At 43.0% G+C, this 23,279-nt stretch overlaps 1 protein-coding gene across 1 annotated transcript; it reads left to right on the forward strand.

Moving 5' to 3' along the window:
- Window positions 1-2,765: 2,765 nt before the first annotated feature.
- On the forward strand, window positions 2,766-22,214 carry LOC139465551 (cyclin-O-like). Its single transcript, XM_071247272.1, has 5 exons — window positions 2,766-2,873; window positions 9,899-10,201; window positions 12,773-12,958; window positions 14,356-14,561; window positions 21,932-22,214. The coding sequence occupies exons 1-5, from the start codon at window positions 2,766-2,768 to the stop codon at window positions 22,212-22,214; spliced, it is 1,086 nt and encodes a 361-aa protein (XP_071103373.1).
- Window positions 22,215-23,279: the final 1,065 nt, after the last annotated feature.

Consider the following 23,279-nt stretch of genomic DNA (forward strand, 5'->3'; position numbering starts at 1 on the left):
TTTACGGCAAGCATGGGTTGCTGAAGACCTATTCTATCCCAGATCTTCACGGGTCCCCAAGAGTTAAATCTAAATGGTCAAAGACAGTTAGCATATCACTTTTAAACAATGTTAACATCTAGTGACTTAAGCTTTATTTATACTTTTGAATTAACCTTTTACCTTTTAACCTTTAATTCAACTGTGTGGTCTTATGCTGTTTTATGTTACTTTTATACTTTTTTTATTCGTTACGGGCGGTCGGGTAGCCTAGTGGTTAAAGCGTTGGCTCGTCACGCCGAAGACCCGGGTTCGATTTCATAACATGGGTACAATGTGTGAAGCCCATTTCTGGTGTCCCTCGCCGTGATATTGCTTGAATATTGCTAAAAGTGGCGTAAAATTATACTCTCTCACTCACACTGTATTCGTTCAGGATTTCGGAAATCTGTAAAGTTAAGTGATGCTCAGATGTAAAACTATTTTAATTATGGGCAATATAGTATCATCTTATCTTATTTAGCTTGTTAAGGGAAGAAACCACAAACCGAGGATCATTATCGGACCCATGGTAATTGAATCCTGGCATGACGAAGGGACGCAACTCTGCATGGGGAATGACGGCGCCCCAGACGACCGGGTCACCCGTGCTCTCATCACCAAATGGGATGCAGATGTTAGAGGCTGTCGTTTCCCTCCCTCTCAGAACACATGGCGGTAGTCCACACTTGTCAGAAATGACAAATATGTGCACACAATGTACGCTGTGTGTCGTCGGTGGGTAGGTTTTGAATGACGTCGGGCGATCTCAGCTCTGAATTAAAGGTCGTCGAACCCAGACCGCGCGTGCAGACCCTTATACAAGAGAAAGAAGGTTTGATTCTGACAAACCCATTTTGTCGTGATATTGTCGTGGTGAAAAGGTTGTAACGTTTCATAATAACTGAGTGTGGTGTCTTTTCCTTCTTAAGTTTGAACAAAAAAGGCAAGATATTGTATGGATGACAACTTCTTTATTCTATTATGATGCAACGTTTCGGTATAGACTCTTATACCGCCGATAAGCAAGAGTGAAATGAAAACGAACATCAAATAGTTCTTAAATTTGATTTTTGGTTTGTTGTTTAACGCCGCACTCTGCGGTCTGTAAATAATCGAATCTGGACCAGACAATCCAGTGATTAATATCATGAGCATCGATCGACGCAATTGGGATCGATGACATGCATCAACCAAGTCAACGAGCCTGACCACCCGATCCCGTTAGTCGCCTTTTACGACAAGCATAGTCGCCTTTGATGGCATGGGTTGCTGAAGACCTATTCTACCTCGGAATCTTCACGTGTCTCACAATTTGAAGTTGACAACTTATGTTTCTGAAAGTACCATGTCACGTTCCAACGTATTATTTGGGGAATATTACAAATACCAATATTACAGCAGGGAGACATCGAGCTGCTACTTTTGAAGGGGCAACTACTGGTCCACTATCACGTGAGAGTGATCGAGTGACATGGGTTTAAAGCCGCTTTTAAAAAATATTTCAGATACATCAGCTTAATGTGGGAGGAAAGTAATTTTCCACTGTGGTGATGACAAACCTAGAAACATAATTGGAGCGAACCGGGATTCAAACCCAGAAATCATAGGCTTCTGGCTTGACCAAGGGACGCAACTCTGCACATGGAATTCCAGCGCCTGAGGCGACTGGGCCACCCACGTCCCCGATAACATATTAAGAGCAGTAGTATATTTAATTCAATACAGAAGGCTACAGGCCCTTTGTACATATCTTTGCGAATGGTTGTCTTATATAATAATATATAACGGATCTTTTTAACACTTCATGATGTATGTCAATGGAACTCTTTTGGACTGCAGATATTGAGCGAAGAGAGCGGTACAGTTCATTAATGAAAAGTTGTTTTCATAGCATTTGCATTCAAAGTATTTACTTCTTAGACACTTATATTTACATATATTTACTGCAGATAAATAGAAAGCAAAACGCGTATTCGATTACATTAAAGTCTTATTGACCTATTATATAATTTCTCTTGGTATATTTAAGCGTTTGTTCTGATGAATCATTAAACTACATCTTAAGAAGAAAAATGTAAATTACTCCCATATTTAAAACTCATGCGTTTAAACCATTTGTCACGCGGTCAGCGTGTGCCGCTCTGTGAAGCTCGTGATCTTTCTGTCGTGGAGCCCACGAGAAGCACGTGCACGGTACGTGTCACTTCAAAGCCTTTTTCAAACACAGTAGAGAAATAAACAAGAAGGTTAAGAGAAAGTTTGAAATAATTCTAACAAATTTAGGAATTTGGAAGGAAAAATATATTGATTATTAATCTTTGTTATATGATTATTGTCTATTGCATCATAATTCATTACCACCTTACCAGACCCAGTTCAAACATCCCAACTATGCCGTGACACTTGCTCGTGCATGGTAGAGTTTATTCGTTAAAGGGGTGTTAAAGTTAAGAGAACAGTTTAACAAAATTTTACGTTTTATAAGAATACATATGAGAACATTTAATATTAAATTACAATTTGCACAAATATGTAATAATATATATTATTGCGTTTATTCACCCGCGGGACGATTTCAAAGTTTCAAGTGACGTGATCAGAAAATGGTTTGTCCCACGAAATGTAAACACTGCCGAGAGCCATGCAGACAGAAAGGCAAGAGTATGTGGATCTGAAACAGGTAACGCCAGGTACAGGTGATTAGGAAATCGGCGTTTCGATTGAGAGTGTGAAGAAAATCTGTGATGTCGTCGGACTGTGCGATGTGTCATCTTGACACGGTGTGTTCTTACGACCCTGATGACTTGCTGGACGAGGGGATAGTGGACTGCGGCTACCCAGGGGTGAGGCAGGTAGGCAACCCACACACAACACTGACGGTTTGACTTGCCTGGGTATAGTGACATTGCTTCAGTTTGTTGCCAGAGACGGGACGGTCATAATTCGAATGTAGATATCAGGGTGGTACATTTGAGGTGTGAGGAATATACTTTGTAGTGGATTCTGAGATCAAATGGCCACAGAGTATAGCATGTTAAAAATGTCGTGATCTGCAACGCGGAAAAACTTATAATTTGGCCATTGTATCCTTTCTGGAATGGTAAACATAGGGCGCAGACAAAAACATAAAAATACAATGAGCGAGTTAGGTTTGACGCAGCTTTGAACAGTGTTTCAATTATACTACTAAAAAAAGTTAAGGACCTTCCGATTCTTTCACATTAATAACAATAATTAATCTGCCAAATTATGAAAAAACCATGACAGTTAACTTAAGTTATATGAATGAATCGTATGTGGAAATCAACGTGAATCTCACTCACTAACTCTCCCAGTGCCGTGATAATAAATGCTTTAAGATTAATGACAGTTGCGGCGGCACTAGTACTGCTATATTGTCTTAGTGTCTGCATATACATGTAACACGTGGAACCTGCTCCCTCTCGAAGGTATCTGGCGGTAAACGAAGGATGCCACTGCTTGTTTATGGGCTGAAAAAAAGTGTCGAAAAGAGTATGTCTCTACAAATCATAAAACTGTCGCAGCGCACATCGAGCATGAAACCAGTCTGTAAACGGGTTTCCTTTTCGTGATTGATTCTTCGCTCATGTTCACGGCCACCGATTTGTATGAACAAGGTTCAAATACAGATGGCATTGATGAAGTTTAAATATGGTACCCTGCGCCGTAAAACTACATTCACTCACTCGGTAAGGGTCATATATCGTTGTGCGGAGCTCAGGGAATTCCATGTACACATGACGTCACGATTGTTGACGGTCAGTGATTTAAGTGGAACAGAAGTGATTTATGTATCTCAACGGTGCATTTCATTATGTACGAACACGCACTGTTTCACAGATTATTAGAACGACCCGAATAAATACCTACTTAATTTGATCGACATTTTGGTTTTATCGTATGAACCTCCAGTGTTCACGTATCGTTTCAACTTTGTGTTCATCATTAAATTTGACATAAAGAATAAAGTTTGTTGTTAAAGTAATATATAGTCCCTGAAAAAAGGTTGTTCATAAAGTAAATTTAATTTTTAAAAATAGCTATAGAAAGCAACCTTCGAATGGTGATATTAAGTATCTTAAATTCAGGGCCAAGAGCTGAAGAGGGGGCGATTTGGGGCTGCTAGGGCTAAATGAGATGATAGTGGAATGGGGGTGATTGTTTTACTAAATATATGATCTGGGGTATGTAAGACAGATTAGGTTCGATGTGTGAGCGAAATATTTCTTTTGCCTAAAGACTTTGTCTAAGTGCAAAATAATACTTATTTGAAAAATATGCCTACTGCAGCTTTAATTATGCACCTCAACACACTCTTGTTTCCGGTGGCCAATCCTAGTTTGGGGCTGGACTATCAGTGTTGTATTATAGCGTATTGCTTGCTGGAGTTCGCCCACAATTAAACATATATTTTATATGGCTTGTGGTAGACTTGCTCAGGCTGCAAACTCATCCCAACTTAGATTCTATTTAGGACCTTTTACTTGCATTTCAAAGAGTAATTATAGTATGTTTATGCTGAAGTTTGTGGGGCTGTGGGGAAGCCTACAGTTGGTGTTAAAGCGTTTGGCGTCTGGCGGCGTTGTAGATAACGCACTCACTCTTACATGTTTTTAAAGTCAGTATTCATTGGTTCTCCTTTTCTGAGACCGCATCCATGGTGTAGTGGATAGAATGTGTGCCCGGGGAGCGGAAGGTTTATGGTCCGATCCCCGGCCGCGTCATACAAAGATACGTCAAAAGATGACACTTATTGTTACCCTGCCTGGTTTTCGGCATTAAGGGGATACTCAAACACACGCGCACGCGCGCACGCACACACACCACACACGCACACGTACACGCGCGCGCGCGCGCACACACACACACACACACACACACATACACACACACGTACGTGTGCCTGCGATTTGCTGTATAGGTGGGTCATCGTTTTATTCATGCTGTCGGTCACTGGCGTGCCTTCGAGTCCCACATGGGTACAATGTGTGAAGCCCATTTCTGGTGTTCCCCGCCGTGATATTGCTAGAATATTGCTCAAAGCGGCGTAAAACCATACTCACTCACTGGTGTGCCAGGCTCATACTCATTATTTCAACCGGTCGAGATATAGCGGGAATAGTGGACTGTAACGTCAAAACAACATTTACTACAATCGCCCCAGCGTCGACCGTGCAACTTGCATATCTCGGTTACCCGAAAACTCACTCTGTTTTGACGAGGAACCGCACGTTTTTCACGACTTCAGCTGAAGAAAACGCAGTCATGCGAAAGGCATTTAAACAATTGTTTCAACACCCTGTTCCTGTCATCTCTCCAGCGTAGAAAGGTCAATTGTTTCAAGTAAACTTCTTGTTATGGTCCCTGACGAGAAATTAGATGTTCTCCCTCTTAAGATATGTTCAAAGTTCCTCAAATCTGCCATGGTTCAAATACATGCTGCTAAAATTGACCTTAGTATGAATCAATAATGTCGTTTTAACGCTGATAAGCACCTAGTTTCAAAAAGTGAAGATAGAAATATGGAACTTTTTATAGAGAGTCGTATTTACATACTGTAACGATTATAGTCTGGAAGCCCTTTGGTGAGTGAAATGGTTTCGATTTCGTTCATAATAATAATCAAAGAGGCTGAAAAATTGCCTAAATTGTGAGTGAGTGAGTGAGTATGGTTTTACGCCGCTTTTAGCAATATTCCAGCAATATCACGGCGGGGGACACCAGAAATGGGTTTCACACATTGTACCCATGTCGGGAATCGAACCCGGGTCTTCGGCGTGACGAGCGAACGCTTTAACCACTAGGCTACCCGACCGCCCGCCTAAATTGTGATTAATGTACTTTGGGGATATCACATTTTTTAATGTCAGGCGAGAAAATGGTAGTTGCTTCTTACCAACTTGCGGTTTGGCATGGACCCCTGTGTATACATGAAAGTATCATTTTTTTCACTTAGGTTTAAAACTTTAAAATATATATAAACATATACTGATGAATGAAAAGGTGGGATTATTATGCAAAAAGAAATCACTAACGAACACAATTAGCAGGGATGTCAACAATTATTTTGTTATCCACTGAAATCAAACAAGACAAGTCAGGTCAACCTATTAGTTCTTTGACTAAAACACTAATTTTGCAGCAAATAATCGATTGTTCTCTTTTTGTCTCTTGTTAATTAGAAGCATGGACGCTCTGCCATCACTTCTTGTAGTGAGTGAGTATGGTTTTACGCCGCTTTTAGCAATATTCCAGCAATATCACGACGGGGGACACCAGAGATGGGCTTCACGCATTGTACCCATTTCGGGAATCGAACCCGGGTCTTCCGCGTGACGAGCGAACGCTTTAACCTCTAGGCTACCCCACCGCCCCGTTACCCCTTCTTTGTAACACAGTCAACCAGATCCATGAAGCAGAGTTTGTGAACGTATGATTGAACTACCAAAAAGATATGCAGCAAATAGAAAATAATTTAATTGTTTCAAAAATAGAAATAAAATGACCCTGTGCATAAGTTCTAAAATGAAAACGATGTCCGAAAAAATATTTGTTTTCTGCCTGTGGGGACAATTATAATGGCAAGCGTTTGTGTGTACATTTTGTTTGTTTGTTGTTTAATGCCGCACTCAGCAATATTACAGCTACACGACAGCTGTTTGTAAATAATCGAGTCTTGACAATCCAGTGATTGACATCATGAGCATCGATTTACGCATTTGGGATACGATGACATGCTTTAACCAAGTCAGCGAGCCTGATCACCTGATCCCGTTAGTCGCCTCTTACGACAAGCATGGGTTGCTGAAGACCTGTTCTAACCCGGATCTTCACGGATCCTGTGTGTACAGTGTATTAATCCCCAGTGATATATATGTATATATGTTCCCAACATTAATCGCTGTCCTAGTGTCCGTATAAACGGGGTCAGGAATTGCGAGGTTTCACTGCACCCCCAGTAAACCCAGAGATTATTTGCTAGTGGAGGGAAACTAAAGATAAGCAATAGATAGCACGCCCCTCACAGAGCGGTCACTCCATCAGCCTGGTTCCCTGGGTGTGCTGCGCTGGCGCTAGATACCCAGGGAACCAGACTGACACTCCATGGCCTAACTATTTTTTAAAGCAGCGTTAAACTTAATTCACTGGTGTTACGAAATGAAGATGGACACTTCCATCACATATATTGTTAGCCGAGTATTTCTGACAGAAGAAATGTCGAATAAACTGTGCGATACGCCGGATACGGATACTCACGCGGGTTATGATATCATGCCTTAAAATAATCAATATTTAATATCTAGTTTCACTCACTGGAGTAACCTTAGGAACCGCTGACAATGTTAAAGTGAACCGTCATTTATGGTATAGTGCCAAATGATTTGCAGCCATTTAATTGAAAGAAACACACCCGCATGATCATTTAAAGCCGCTATCTGAGCATATTGGTAACGTCAGGCAATAGCTTGGAGCTACAGACTGACATCGAGTCGCTGAAATGAACTTATTTTACAGATAAATCTTTTGTTGAATTGTAGTCATAGATATAATTTAAACAAGCCGAGTGACTCTCATTCACAGCAGTAATCTAGACTTGCCATAAATGATAGACTTGCATGGGCTGTACTGGATATATTTGTATGGAGTCTGAATGACAGACCTGATGTGAGCATGTAGGCATTGAATTATTGTATGGTGTATTTAAATTAGTTCCTGCTTGGTGACTTATAGTCATATTTATCGTACCGTGACACCAAGTTTATCTAATTGGTTTGTCTCATCATTAACCCTATCCACTATATGATAAAATAAGTTTGAAGTTGAGGTGTCATTGCAATGTGGAACGGGGCGTTGATAGTTAATAAAGCGCCGTAGAATCATCGCTAAAAGCATGCCCACTAACATGTTTGGAATGCAAAACATGCATCAACCAAGTCAGCGAGCCTGACCACCCGATCCCGTAAGTCGCCTCTTACGACAAGCATAGTCACCTTTTACGGCAAGCATGGGTTGCTGAAGACCTATTCTACCCCGGATCTTCACGGGTCGCATGGGGTAATGGGGGATCTGTGTTCCCCGAATTCCCCACGGTGACGTTGTTGTTACGCAATTTGCCAAGACCATGCCGATTAATATGAGAATTGGGTGTCGATAAGCATCTGGACTAATACAGCTCAACGGTTCTCCAGTTTTGTGTCCTTTGTTTTTGTGTCCATGTTACACACGTGGTTGGGGATTAAATACTACGGTGCCCCATACCCGCCACTGGTGAGATCTGTAAAATACAGTGCCGGTTGTATGGTTCATTTGCTGCCATGTGCCTTCCGTCCTTCGTGGTGTACACCTTGAAACTCTCACACCATGTATTAAAGTAGTTTCTCATTATATTAGGGGCGGTCGGGTAGCCTAGTGGTTAAAGCGTTTATTCATCACTCCGAAGACCAGGGTTCGATTCCCGACATGGGTACACTGTGTGAAGCCCATTTCTGGTGTCCCCCGTCGTGATTTTGCTGGAATATTGCTAAAAGCGGCGTAAAACCATACTTACGCACTCAGTAGTATATTAAGTGCAACATATCAGTCATTATTTAAGTATCTCCTTAGGGATTTCGGGTTAGAATGGGTCCTCAGCAACCACGCACACGCACACGCACACGCACGCGCACACACATTTTGTAAGTTATTTTGTAAAATAAATACTCCAGATGCTGAAAAATGTATGAGCTCTTTTTACTGTGATACTTATTTCTTGATAATTTTATGTTAAGACTAAATGAGGCATACACTATGTTCGGACACCAATATACTTTTTTAAATATGTTGTGAGTGATCCCACAAAAAATGGTACATTAAAACTCACACAAGACAGTATTTTAGGCGTATTATGTTGCAATTTTAATAACACCAATCCACAATTATTTCTATAAAAAAATACTTGTCCTCTACCCAAAATTGCGAGTACATATCACGTTTCTGGTCCGAACAGTGGACACTCACTCAGCTAAGGGGCGGTCGGGTAGCCTAGTTGTTAAAGCGTTCGCTCGTCACGCCGAAGACCCGGGTTCGATTCCCGACATGGGTACAATGTGTGAAGCCCATTTCTGGTGTCCCCAGCCGTGATATTGCTGGAATATTGCTAAAAGCGGCGTAAAACCATACTCACTCACTCACTCACTCAGTCAGCTGACATCAGTGAAATCTCCTTAACTGTTTGTACTCGACACAGGAGAGATACACATGCATCCCAATATGATCCATGAAGACCGTAACTAAATGAGGATCGGGTGGACACAATGTATCACTTGGTTGATTTGCGTGTACATTCTTTGCTATAAGTGCAATAATCTTGAACGCGACGTTAACCCCCATTTCACATCACCTGATCTGGCCCAGATTCGAATTGACCGACTTCTCGGTCTTGTGTTAGAGCGTCCGCCCGAAGAGCGACAGGTCCGTTAAAGTTCCAAAAGACGTTAAAGATGGTACTTGTTGCTGCCCTGCCTGGCGCTCGGTATTGAGGGGCTTAAAAAAGAACTGGTTGGCTCGGAGTCAGTATACTGTGTCTGGGAAATGGGTGGGGTATTCACGTTAAACTGCTTCTTGGTATCTCTGTGGGCTAGCACTATGAAAGCACACACACACACACACGCACACACGCAGACACGCAGACACTCACACACGCACACGCACACGCACACTACATTACTTTAATCGCGAACGCGACGTTAAACACCATTTAGCCTCACCTTACCAGACTCGAATTATCATATACACGAAGAAAAGCTGATAACAATGGGTACAGGAATAGGCCCCAGCAACCTATATCTGTCGTAAGAAAACATTTTGTTACTCTCAGGTTGAAGTGCATAGCCATGCCCAGACGCTTACGCCGATGGAAGGGGAGACAACTCTTCTCCAGGGGAATGACTCCGGTCTGGGGGATACAACCCAGCGCAAGTGTTTCGACTGTCCGGATTGTCTGATTGAGCGGAAGTTCAAGAAGTTGCCTCTGTCCAGTCCAATGACTCATGGACCTCTGTGGCCGCTGGGCGACGTCAACCACGCGGGCTTCGAACCCTACAAAGACGAGATTTACTTACATCGACTCGCCCTGGAGAAACGAGTCCATCCTTTGAAAAGCCTCAACCGACAGAAAGAGGTCATTACTTTTGATACAATTTGATATGTACACAGTGCAGTGGACGTTTTCTTTTGTGACGATGCACCATGACCATGACACGTATCATGACCATGCTTTATGGCAATGTACCATGACCACGCACTATTACAATGCACCATGACCATGCACCGTGACAATGTGCCATGACCACGCACTATTACAATGCACCATGACCATGTACCGTGACAATGCACCATGACCATGTACCGTGACAATGCACCATGACCATGCAACGTGACAATTTACCATGACCACGCACTATTACAATGCACCATGACCATGTACCGTGACAATGCACCATGACCATGTACCGTGACAATGTGCCACGACCATGTACCGTGACAATGTGCCATGATCACGCACTATTACAATGTACCATGACCATGCACCGTGACAATGTACCATGACCATGCACCGTGACAATGTACCATGACCATGCACCGTCACAATGTACCATGACCATGCACCGTGACAATTTACCATGACCACACACTATTACAATGCACCATGACCATGCACCGTGACAATGTACCATGACCATGTACCGTGACAATGTACCATGACCATGTACCGTGACAATGCACCATGACCATGTTCCGTGACAATGTACCATGACCACACACTATTACAATGCACCATGACCATGCACCGTGACAATGTACCATGACCATGTACCGTGACAATGTACCATGACCATGTACCGTGACAATGCACCATGACCATGTACCGTGACAATGTGCCATGATCACGCACTATTACAATGTACCATGACCATGCACCGTGACAATGTACCATGACCATGCACCGTGACAATGTACCATGACCATGCACCGTGACAATGTACCATGACCATGCACCGTCACAATGTACCATGACCATGTACCGTGACAATGCACCATGACCATGTTCCGTGACAATGTACCATGACCACACACTATTACAATGCACCATGACCATGTACCGTGACAATGTACCATGACCATGTACCGTGACAATGTACCATGACCACACACTATGATAATGTACCATGACCATGCACCGTGACAATATACCATGACCATGCACCGTGAAAATGTACCATGACCATGTACCGTGACAATGTACCATGACCATGCATCGTGACAATGTACCATGACCATGTACCGTGACAATGTACCATGACCACACACTATGATAATGTACCATGACCATGCACCGTGACAATGTACCATGACCATGCACCGTGACAATGTACCATGACCATGCACCGTGACAATGTACCATGACCATGCACCGTGACAATGTACCATGACCATGCACCGTGACAATGTACCATGACCATGTACCGTGACAATGTACCATGACCACACACTATGATAATGTACCATGACCATGCACCGTGACAATATACCATGACCATGCACCGTGAAAATGTACCATGACCATGTACCGTGACAATGTACCATGACCATGCATCGTGACAATGTACCATGACCATGTACCGTGACAATGTACCATGACCACACACTATGATAATGTACCATGACCATGCACCGTGACAATGTACCATGACCATGCACCGTGACAATGTACCATGACCATGCACCGTGACAATGTACCATGACCATGCACCGTGACAATGTACCATGACCATGCACCGTGACAATGTACCATGACCATGTACCGTGACAATGTACCATGACCACACACTATGACAATGTACCATGACCACGCACCATGACAGTGTACCATGACCATGTGCCATAACTACGTACTATGATCATGTACCATACGCATCGGGACTTATGTAATTGTATATCGGCTCTCTGTTCGTGCATGTTTGAACCTGGAAATGGCATCTATATTTGTGTATGAAGGTACACACTCTTTAACCTGACAACTGTTTTTGTGATCGAAAAATGAAAATGATGCAGGTGAAAAGAAAATTTGAATTTATAAAAAATGTAAAGTAATTGTGAGCACATACATTTATTCAAAACTGAAACTATGGAGTAACAGGTTGTAAGTTTTTGTTGCATTTTTTATTGAAAAATCGCCAAAGTCGCCACATATTCTTCTTGGAATAGCAAGACATTGACGTCAATGAAATATACATATGTACAATGTTTGTACACATGTGTACAATATGTTCAGTAGTCTCTACACAACAAACCACTTGTGACGAGCAGTATGCTATTGGTTAAAAGAAGACTTTCCCTTCAAACTACTACCCATCTCTAACATGGAATAAAAATAACAAGAAAACACCTGACAATTTGTTTGAAGAACATACACAATGCTGGGCAGAATTTAATTTTGTTTTAATGTTAGAAATGAACATCTTAAGAAGGCTAATAGATCCATCTACAACCTACAACCAAAAAGTCCAGTTCAATTTCAGTTTCAAACAATTAGACGAGTTTTGAGTTTGCAAAAACAAAATAAAATATGATATGCAAAAATACGATCGCCATTACATTTGAGTATAGGTTTCATGAAAGAGTCACTGATGTTTATAGGTATGTTTTATAATTGTAATATTTTCGGTCTGTGTCTGTCTCTGTCTCTCAGATCACGCCAGGGATGCGGGCTGTCATGGTGAGCTGGGTGACCAAAGTTCACCGCGACCACTGTCTCAACCCAGACAGCCTCTTCGTTACTGTCAACATCATCGACCGCACCATGGCGGCTATGTACGTAGACATTCCATGTCTACCGCTCCTCGGCATCACTGCATTACTAATCGCAGCAAAAATAGTAAGTCTAGAGTTACCTCCCATGGGTCAGTGTCGTTTGGTAATTGAATCGCGAATGTTATTGTGGTTATTGTACCTTGGGGACCGCGTTTTGTCGAGGAAGAAGTACATACATGTACTTTCAATGTTTGATACGCCGGGAATAGCTGTCAGATTACTGATGCGGCGATAAACATTATTCATTCACGAGCTCGCTGACTTGGTTGATGCATGTCATCGTATCTCAATTACATGGATCGATGCTCATGATGCCCATCACTGGATTGTCGAGTCCAGACTCGATTATTTACTGAACGCCCTCATATAGCTGTAATATTGCTGAGTGCGGCGTTCAACAACAAAAATCATCATCATCATCCTCATCATCGTTCACTGGTAGTTTAAACATTCACTGGTTACAGTGACACGTGAAAATTCGGGGAAGAATAGGTTTTTAGCAACCAGTGCTTGTCGTAAGAGGCGGCTAACGGAATCGGGTGGTCAGACTCGCTGACCTGGTTGATGCATGTCATCGTATCCTAATTGCGTGGACCGCCTCCGTGGTCTAGTGGTAGAGCGTCCGCCCGGAGAGCGGTTCGATCCCCGGCCGCGTCGTACCAAAAGACGTTAAAAGATGGTACTTGTTGTTACCCTGTCTGGCGCTCGGCATTAAGGGGCTGAAACAAGGACTGGTCGGCTCGGAGTCAGTATACTGTGCCTGAGTGGGGTATTCATGTTAAACTGCGGCATGGTATCTCAGTGAGCTAGCACTATAAATCGGCATCAGTCTGGACTAGTAAAAGCAGCCACACAAACACACACACACGTACATGCACGTCGCTATATAAGTGCAATAATCTTGTACGCGACGTTAAACCCTATTTCACCTCACCTCGCCGAATTGCGTGGGGCGATGCTCATGATATCAATCACTGGATTGTCTGGTCCAGACTCTATTATTTCCAGACCGCTGTCATATAGCTAGAATATTGCTGAGTGCGGCGTTAAACAACAAACAACAAACAACAAACACTGGTTCGAGGTAGTTAAACACGTGTCGTTTTCAGAAAGGACATTCCATTGTGCCTTTTGTGCCACTTGTAATGTTCGGTCTTCCAGACTTTTAATGTAGCTTAATAACCTTAAACTGAAGCGAGGGCAGGCTGTTCGACTAGTGTTTAAAGCGTGCGTTCGCTCGTCACATCGAAGGCCTGGGTTCGATTCCGCACGTTATGGTGTCCTCTGCCGTGATCGCTGGAATGAGGTTAAAAGGGGAGTAAAACCATACTGACTAACGCTTCGGGATACAGTATGGATCTACTCAGCCCACACCCTATCCTCTGTGTGTGACTTTTATCCGAAGGCAAGTGGTTGTTCGAGATGATTAATGATTTTTCTGATGTAGACACATGGTTTCAGGAGGAGGTTATTCCCCCGGAGATTAACGACTTGCTTGATTGCTGCAACTCCAAATACAACAGAGAACAAGTGAAGAAGCTGGAGACACTGGTACTTCTGGCCTTGAGGTTCGACCTCCTGGTGCCGACCTCTCGCTTCTTCCTGGAATACTTCTCCGCATGTTGCCTTGGCGGATGCGTGGATCTGCAACATGGAGAATCACTCAGGTAGGTTGGGGAGGGGATGTCAGGTAATCTATGTTCGAGGGGAGGGGGATAATTCGTGTAGGCAATAGATGCTGGCGGGATGGCTCGGGTGAGCAATCCACGTGTTGAAGTGTGGTGCCATTCAGGTAAGCTATAGGTGGTGGCGAGATGATTCGGGTAAGCAGTAGATGGGGTGGTGTGGGGGTGTCACTCAGGTAAGCTATATTTGGTGGTGGGATGATTCGGGTAAGCAACATATGGGATAGAGTGGGGGTGTCGCTCAGGTAAGCTATATTTGGTGGCGTGATGATTCGGGTAAGCAATAGATGGGATAGAGTGGGGGTGTCACTCAGGTAAGCTATATTTGGTGGCGGGATGATTCGTGTAAGCAATAGATGGGATAGAGTGGGGGTATCACTCAGGTAAGCTATATTTGGTGGCGGGATGATTCGGGTAAGCAATATATGGGATAGAGTGGGGGTGTCACTCAGGTAAGCTATAGGTGGTGGCGGGATGATTCGGGTAAGCAATAGATGGGATAGAGTGGGGGTGTCACTCAGGTAAGCTATAGGTAGTGGCGGGATGATTCGGGTAAGCAATAGATGGGATAGAGTGGGGGTGTCACTCAGGTAAGCTATATTTGGTGGCGGGATGATTCGGGTCAGCAATAGATGGGGTGGAGTGGGGGTGTCACTCAGGTAAGCTATATTTGGTGGGGGGATGATTCAGGTCAGCAATAGATGGGATAGAGTGGGGTGTCACTTAGGTAAGCTATATTTGGTGGGGGGATGATTCGGGTAAACAATAGATGGGATAGAGTGGGGGTGTCACTCAGGTAAGCTATATTTGGTGGCGGGATGATTCGGGTAAGCAATATATGGGATAGAGTGGGGGTGTCACTCAGGTAAGCTATAGGTGGTGGCGGGATGATTCGGGTAAGCAATAGATGGGATAGAGTGGGGGTGTCACACAGGTAAGCTATATTTGGTGGCGGGATGATTCGGGTAAGCAATAGATGGGGTGGAGTGGGGGTGTCACTCAGGTAAGCTATAGGTGGTGGCGGGATGATTCGGGTAAGCAATATATGGGATAGAGTGGGGGTGTCACTCAGGTAAGCTATAGGTGGTGGCGGGATGATTCGGGTAAGCAATATATGGGATAGAGTGGGGGTGTCACTCAGGTAAGCTATAGGTGGTGGCGGGATGATTCGGGTAAGCAATATATGGGATAGAGTGGGGGTGTCACTCAGGTAAGCTATAGGTGGTGGCGGGATGATTCGGGTAAGCAATAGATGGGATAGAGTGGGGGTGTCACTCAGGTAAGCTATAGGTGGTGGCGGGATGATTCGGGTAAGCAATAGATGGGATAGAGTGGGGGTGTCACTCAGGTAAGCTATAGGTAGTGGCGGGATGATTCGGGTAAGCAATAGATGGGATAGAGTGGGGGTGTCACTCAGGTAAGCTATAGGTAGTGGCGGGATGATTCGGGTAAGCAATAGATGGGGTGGAGTAGGGGTGTCACTCAGGTAAGCTATATTTGGTGGTGGGATGATTCGGGTAAGCAATAGATGGGATAGAGTGGGGGTGTCACTCAGGTAAGCTATAGGTAGTGGCGGGATGATTCGGGTAAGCAATAGATGGGGTGGAGTGGGGGTGTCACTCAGGTAAGCTATATTTGGTGGTGGGATGATTCGGGTAAGCAATATATGGGATAGAGTGGGGTGTCACTCAGGTAAGCTATAGGTGGTGGCGGGATGATTCGGGTAAGCAATAGATGGGATAGAGTGGGGTGGGAGTATCACTCAGGTAAGATGAAGATGGTGGCGGGATGACTTGGGTAACCAGGTAAGCTAAGGTTTCGGGAATACCAAGCGGGTTTCATCACTTGAGTTCTCTTCTTGGTGCCAACTATCTTGCTACTGGCGTCACCATTTACTGGGCTAGCCATGTCAAACAATGTCTTTCTTCATCATTCATTTACAAACACGTGTATGCGTTTTGAACAGATTTACACTGGCATTCACAACATTATCATTGGTATTGGCATATAATGTTGACGGTCGTTTACTGTTAAAAATCAGAACTAGAGATAATAATCTTGGCCACAAGCCGACAGGGGCGGCGAGATAGCCTAGTAGTTAACTGTACGATCACCACGCTGTGGACGCGTGGTCGTAATATTGCTGAAATATTCCTGAAAGCAGCCTAATACCATCCTCACTCACTCATTCTCTGACTTGACCCGTGAAGATTCGGGGGTAGAATAGGTCTTCAGCAACCCATGTTTGCCGTAAAAGGCGACTTTGCTTGTCGTAAGAGGCGATTAACGAGATCGGGTGGTCAGGCTCGCTCACTTGGTTGATGCATGTCACCGATCCCAATTGTGTAGATCGATGCTCATGATGCCAATCACTGGAGTGTCCAGACTCGATTATTTACAGACCGCCGTCATATAGCTGGAATATTGCTGCTGGGTGCGGCGTTTAACAATAAACAAACAAACATTCTCTGACTTAATCAATGCTAATATCTCAGGACACGTGGTCGAGCCCCTCTCCGTGATATTACTGGGATATTCATAAAAGCAGCATTAAACCAACCTCTCACTGATTCTCGCAGGCATATGTCTGGGGCGTTGGGGAAGCGGGGTTAAAGCGTTCACTTGCCACGATGGAGTTCGATTTTCCAGATGGTACCGTGTGTGGAGTCCTATGTGTTGAAATATTGCTGAAAACGTCTAAAAACCACATTTACTCACTCACCAAGGCTGACATCTTCTTCATCTTTGTAAGGTTTAGTATAAACTAAAAGAGATAGATGTTCTTGGGGCATCCTTCATACACACCTTCATACACACCTTCATCAGTTTAGAACTCTCAGCAACAGCCAAAGTATGATCACAACCAACCAACTGCTATCTAATAGTGCACCACGGGCCTGATCCGTCGGGATTCAGGGTAAGAATACAGGTTCTAGCAAGATATGCTTATCGTAAGAGTCGACTAAACGGATCGGGTGGTCAGGATCTCTTTGACTGCATGGCAACGATGCTCATGATGTCAATCACTGGATTGTCTGGTCCAGACTCGATTATATACAGACCGCCGTTATATAGCTGGAATGTTGCTGAGTGCGGCGTTAAACAACAAAGCCAGAGAAATCCAACAGGGACGGGTTTTTTTTTTACAAATTACAATTAAACTGTTATATTGCAGACGGTTTCATTAAACAATTGGGCACGGGTGGCCCGTCGTCAAAGGCGCCGCAGTTCGCTGTGCTGAGTTGCATCCCTTGGACACGCCAGAAACCTATGATAGTGGGTTCGAATCCGTTCCGCCCCGATTATGTTTCTAGGTTTGTCAGCACCATGCCCATGCTCGTAGGCTTCACCGAAGTGGTAAACGTCTGAGACCTGCATCACTTCCCATGGTCCCTGGTGTGGTGATCTCCCTTTAGTTACTGACGATCTCTAGCCCATTTTTATATTGTGTTTATCCTTAATACTTAATGCTTTTAACTGTTCTGCAACTAGTTTTAAATCTTATCTGTGATATTCTAGTTCTCATACTTTCCTTTGATGACAGATTTTTATAAAGTTTAAATCTTTGTATATTTCATGTCTAATTTCTCGTCACGATATGGCTGAAATATTGCCGATGTGACGTAAAGCATTACCTCACTCACTCACTCGGGCTTTCCTCCCACATGAAGCTGACACGCCGATATAACTGTAATACTGCTCAAAGCGGCGTTAAACCCAACTCACTCTTGAAACAAAACTCATTAGAAGTCTACTATATCAGTTTATATACTGAATTGTGACAGAATATGTGAAAATTGCAGATGAATATGTTGTAAAATGTCCAACGAAGTTCACACAAGCAGGAGTACCAGTACTATAGAAGGAAGATACGGCTGTGATGTATAACCGAGATGAGTTTGCCCCATGTCGTGTGGTGGTCAAGTGTTTTGCGATGAACATACATGATGAATGCTAACATTGAACTGCTTGATGACAGCATACAAATATTAAAATAACATCAGCATTCCTTTGTATTCAATATTTGTCGAGCAATACAAACTTTACCGACTCAAGGGTGCCTAGTGGACTACTCGACAATCTTGGTATGTTCAAGAAGTCAGCATTTCATGGGCGAATTCTAAAGTTCGTTTTCCTGTAACAGTCCAGGTACTGTGTCCTAAGTGGTTGAATTGAAAACAGGAAATCTCTTTTATAAGGATGTTTTTGTGCACATTAAATTCACTTATGAATGAGGTGAAGAGCGCGAGATGATAACGAGGCGGGGCCGAGCTTGTTATAGTACGAGCTAGTTCATTGGCTCCGGGCCATCATACTTATGCCACTTATGTAACTGAACAAAATATTGTAAATTATCGTGTAATTTTTTAAGTATTAGTAACTCGAGATGCCCCATCTAAACAAGAGTTGTCTGGAAAATAGCCTCCAGGTAACCCGGTAGGGGGCGCTGCTAAACACAGGCACAGCGCCCCCTGGTGTGTCCAATGATTAGCGTGTCCGTGCATATAATGGCAGGCAGTCGGGAGGAAAATAACGTACATATTTTGCTCTAGAACAATTTGAAAAAAATAAATCCGAATTTTCCTAAGACGGATGACACGCATTGACAGATCTGAATCCCCTTCGCTAATTGACTACCTCTCCGCTGGGCCGTGATTACGGCGCACACAATTTCTCAAGTGCTTCTTTCTGCCCGTTCAAATGTTATTCAGCCCGATTATTGGTTGTATTTGTACATTTGAAGAGAAGAAGACTAGGTCTAACACATCGTGTTTGTGGCAGCGTCTCGGCCCCTCCCCCCTCTACTTGGCGGCTCCGGACGAGTGTTGGGCCATTATACCCCAGTTATTGCTGTCTTTGTGTAGCCAACGTGGATTGAGGCAACTCTTGTATGCTTATTAAAAGGCTAGAAAGTCTAATGGTGTGGAAGGCTTGGTTAGACGGAGGTGAATTGATTCAAGTTCGGTTGTTCGCGTTATGGAGTCGCTCTGGTGTGACACTTGAATCACAGACCTCGTAGCATACAAACAGAGTGAGCACCTTCTCCACCTCAAGTGTTTTAATTTAGTAACCGTCTCCTGAAGCATGCGCTTCGTTAGTTTAGAGAAAAAAGTACAAATTTAGTTTTGAAATCACACTTGAAATGTTTAAATAAACGTTTGCCTACTTTAAAAAGTGCACTCTTGCCCCCTCGTTAAAGAGTGTCACTTTCTGAATTGTTAACATTTTGACACTTTGAATGAAATTGACATTATTTATATAATGCTGAAGAGAAAAGAGTGAAAAGCAGTCATGAGATGGATGCTTAATGCTGAAGATTCACGATCGGTTATGGCTATAAAGGATAACATCAATGGAATAGGATGACAACACGTTCTTAGATAATAATGCACCCTTACATATTTTTTTCGAACTTTGTTCCCACAAAGGGATCAGTTCAAAGATTCGATGTCAGATAAAGATCTTATTAATATTTACAAATCTTAAATAGAAAATAAGGCGTGTGTGGGTGATATGTGGGGGTTGAAGTGGATTCCTGAACACTTATTAACTAAAATAACATGTCCGACAACATTATAACGTTTGTACTGCCTACCTGCTTCAGCTGCTGATATGGAAGATGTTTCGTACGTGTGTCAAGTTGTTAAGGCACATCAAGCATTAAACAAATATTCGGTTGAAGATATTTTCATCGTTTGGTTTTAAGCATCGACCGGCACAAACTGTTTCAAACGTGGAATAATATTAAAATCTTAATGTCTTATGTAACTGGATAAACTGAACATATTTGTTTAATTGCATGGTCTATATTACACCTTTTATGACACAGACTATGGTCTGAGTGCGAAAAACTTCAGTTCAATAAGCGTCGTAGCCTGATATTGTGACGCTGAAATATGATAACTTTGCAAAATATGTACAGCGTGTTCGTCCATATTCCTTCCAACAAATTGCGTTGAAGATTGACATTGACCGGTATTATCCCCCGGATTAGTAGTGTGTATGCTAGCACGTTATGAACGTCGTCCCGTCGGCCCACCCATACACCCCTCCTTGTGTATCAAAGGATGTGGCTTCACCCATATCTACCCCCCCATATTAACCAAATTGCCCTCCTATTTATTTTCCTCAGCTGTCCTCCTCGTGTATGATTAGTCAATTACGTTGGTATACTCGTCCGTAACTGATTGTGGTTTAACAACTACAGATAAGCAGCGTATTTGCGTAAAAAAATATTCAAAACCGAATTCCTCTCAATTAACTTGCGTACAGAAACGCATGCATTAAATGAAAAACTCAAATGTATGAAACAGCACGCGTAATTACCCAATGAAGCTTTTTGTGGTTGGCTTTTCTGCTGATTAATGCCCACGGAGAAGGTTGTTAAATATCATTAAATTTCCCCAAGCAAGCCTACACTACTTTGGCGACTCAAGATTTCTTCAATTCCTGAAACAGCAACTCATGCTTGTCGTCCGAAGCTACTAACGGGATCGGGTGGTCAGGTTCGCTGACTTTGTTGTGCAGAGTTGCGTACCTTGGGCACTCAAGAAACCTATGATTGTGGGTTCGAATCCCGGTTCGCACCGATTATGTTTCTAGGTTTGTCAGCACCATACCCGTGCTCGTGGGTTTCACCGAAGTGGTAAACGTCTGAGACCTGCATCACTTCGGGCTTTCCTCCCACATTAAGCTGACACGCCGCATCATAACTGGAATAATGTTAAAGCGGCGTTAAACCCAACTCACTCACTCACTCACCCAATGGAATGGAACCGTCTTGTAGACCAAGTTTGGGCGCTTATGAAACTGAAAACACAGCATGATTTCTCACTTGTCGTTCGTTAGGGTTTTCGTTAACTCTGGTGTTGATGTAGACGTATTATGTTTACTATTCATTAGTTATGGAGTTACATTTGAAAGACGTCTTTAGTTGGGGAGTTAGTTTAGAAATTCGTTATACAATTATTACTGTCACAATTCCTCAAATAAATAAACCCTTGCGGATTCCGGATCTTGTGTGCCAAAACGGAACCTCCTCGTCTTGAACTCTGAAACACACATTGGGATCCCGGATTGGAATTGGTCCCCAGCAACCTTTGCTTGTCGTAAGAGCCGACATTCCTGATCAAGTGGTCAGGCTCGTTGACCTGGTTGAATGACACGTCACAGTACCCCGATGGCGCGGGGCTTTACTCATATATACTACTCAAATGAATTGAAGAACACATTATTCGTTCATATTACAAAATTTAATCTGTCATACCTCTGAAGACCCCCCCCCCCCCCCCCCCTAAAGCATTACTTTCTCAAATGTGAACAAACACTAACGGTTATGCATTTGCACGCAGACAATGCCGAGCCATGTCCCGCTGTATCCTAGAGATGTCGCTACAAGACTATCAACTCTGCCAATACAGCCCCTCTCTGCTGGCGCTCTGTGCTTGGAAAACAGCTGTCGGAGTTCTGGGGGTCTGCGACGACAACTACTACCCCCCGGGGATCTACTGCACGAGGGGACGCTTTGACCGGTGCCTTCGTGAAGTCCGAGCGTTCACAGAAACCTTCCAATACAGCTTCCCAGACATCGTTTCCATCAGCGACAACTTCCGGAACCTCAATGGTTTGGACTAACGCCATCTTAAGATAAGACATAAGTCAGGACCATTCATGCTGATGCTATGGCGAGGAGTATATCGGTTTAGACTAATTGACCGACTAATTGACCCCTAATCAGCGGAATCACATTTTATGCATTGCCATGAAATAAGTGTAAATGAAATTATGATAGTGCTGTGTATTCGCGAATGATTGTATGTGTAAAAAATTAAGACTTTTTTTTGCTTTGTTCTCATGTTTGTATACAAACAATATATTTATTATGTCATGTAAAGTTTTCCATGGATGTTGTTTTGCAGCAATGAAATTCACAGTTATTAATGTCTTTATAAAAGTGCTAGCAGATCTGTGATTCCTACTGTTGTTAGTCCGCTTGCTCACCTACTTCAAATAACATGGTGATTTTTTCTGTTCCGAAGGTACAACGGGTTTAAAAAAGATATGCGTTAAATTGTGTTGCAAGGTTTTTATAAACCGTTTAGTCGCAGCTGTATAAACTGTCGCAAGTATGTGTTGCAACGTGACGAGATTTAATGACCTCCCCCAAATGGATATACATTTGAAACAAGCCAGTTTATCAGGAGCATTAAAGCTGAATTTACTATATTGCAACCCTATTATATTTGTCTTATTATGGCTGTTTCCTTTGTAATGTAAATATACATAAAGTGTGTTGCCTTTATATATATTTACATTACATCTTCCCTATTTCAACATTGTATGAACCTTGATGCAACATTTCTTCTCTATTGCAACACTTTATGAAGCGTTTTGCAACTGTTTATTCTCTGTTGCAACTCTGTATCAAGCGTATTGCAAACGTGTTTCTTCTGTATTGCAACTCTGTAAAACCATTGCCACAGTTTAACCATATCGGAAAGATGTTTCTTGTCAGTTGCAACTGTATTTTATGTTGCAACTTTGTATAAAACACGACACATCTGTATTGAGTTGTTTATTGCAACGCTATATGAACCTTATTGCAACCGTGTTTGTTCTCTATTGCCACTCTCTATAACACACAACGCCACTGTATAAACTATATTGCCAATGTGTTTCATCTCTATTGTAGCTGAATTA

This window comes from Haliotis cracherodii, unplaced genomic scaffold (genome assembly GCF_022045235.1).
Source record: "Haliotis cracherodii isolate W230 unplaced genomic scaffold, xgHalCrac1.p SCAF_1, whole genome shotgun sequence".
NCBI lineage: Eukaryota > Metazoa > Mollusca > Gastropoda > Lepetellida > Haliotidae > Haliotis > Haliotis cracherodii.

Coding starts and splice junctions, on each gene's coding strand:
- LOC139465551 (XM_071247272.1), top strand. CDS start 2,766: ATGTCGTCGGACTGTGCGATGTGTCATCTTGACACGGTGTGTTCTTAC. Junction 10,202..12,772: donor GCCTCAACCGACAGAAAGAG/GTCATTACTTTT, acceptor TCTGTCTCTCAG/ATCACGCCAGGGATGCGGGC. Junction 12,959..14,355: donor TACTAATCGCAGCAAAAATA/GTAAGTCTAGAG, acceptor ACATGGTTTCAG/GAGGAGGTTATTCCCCCGGA.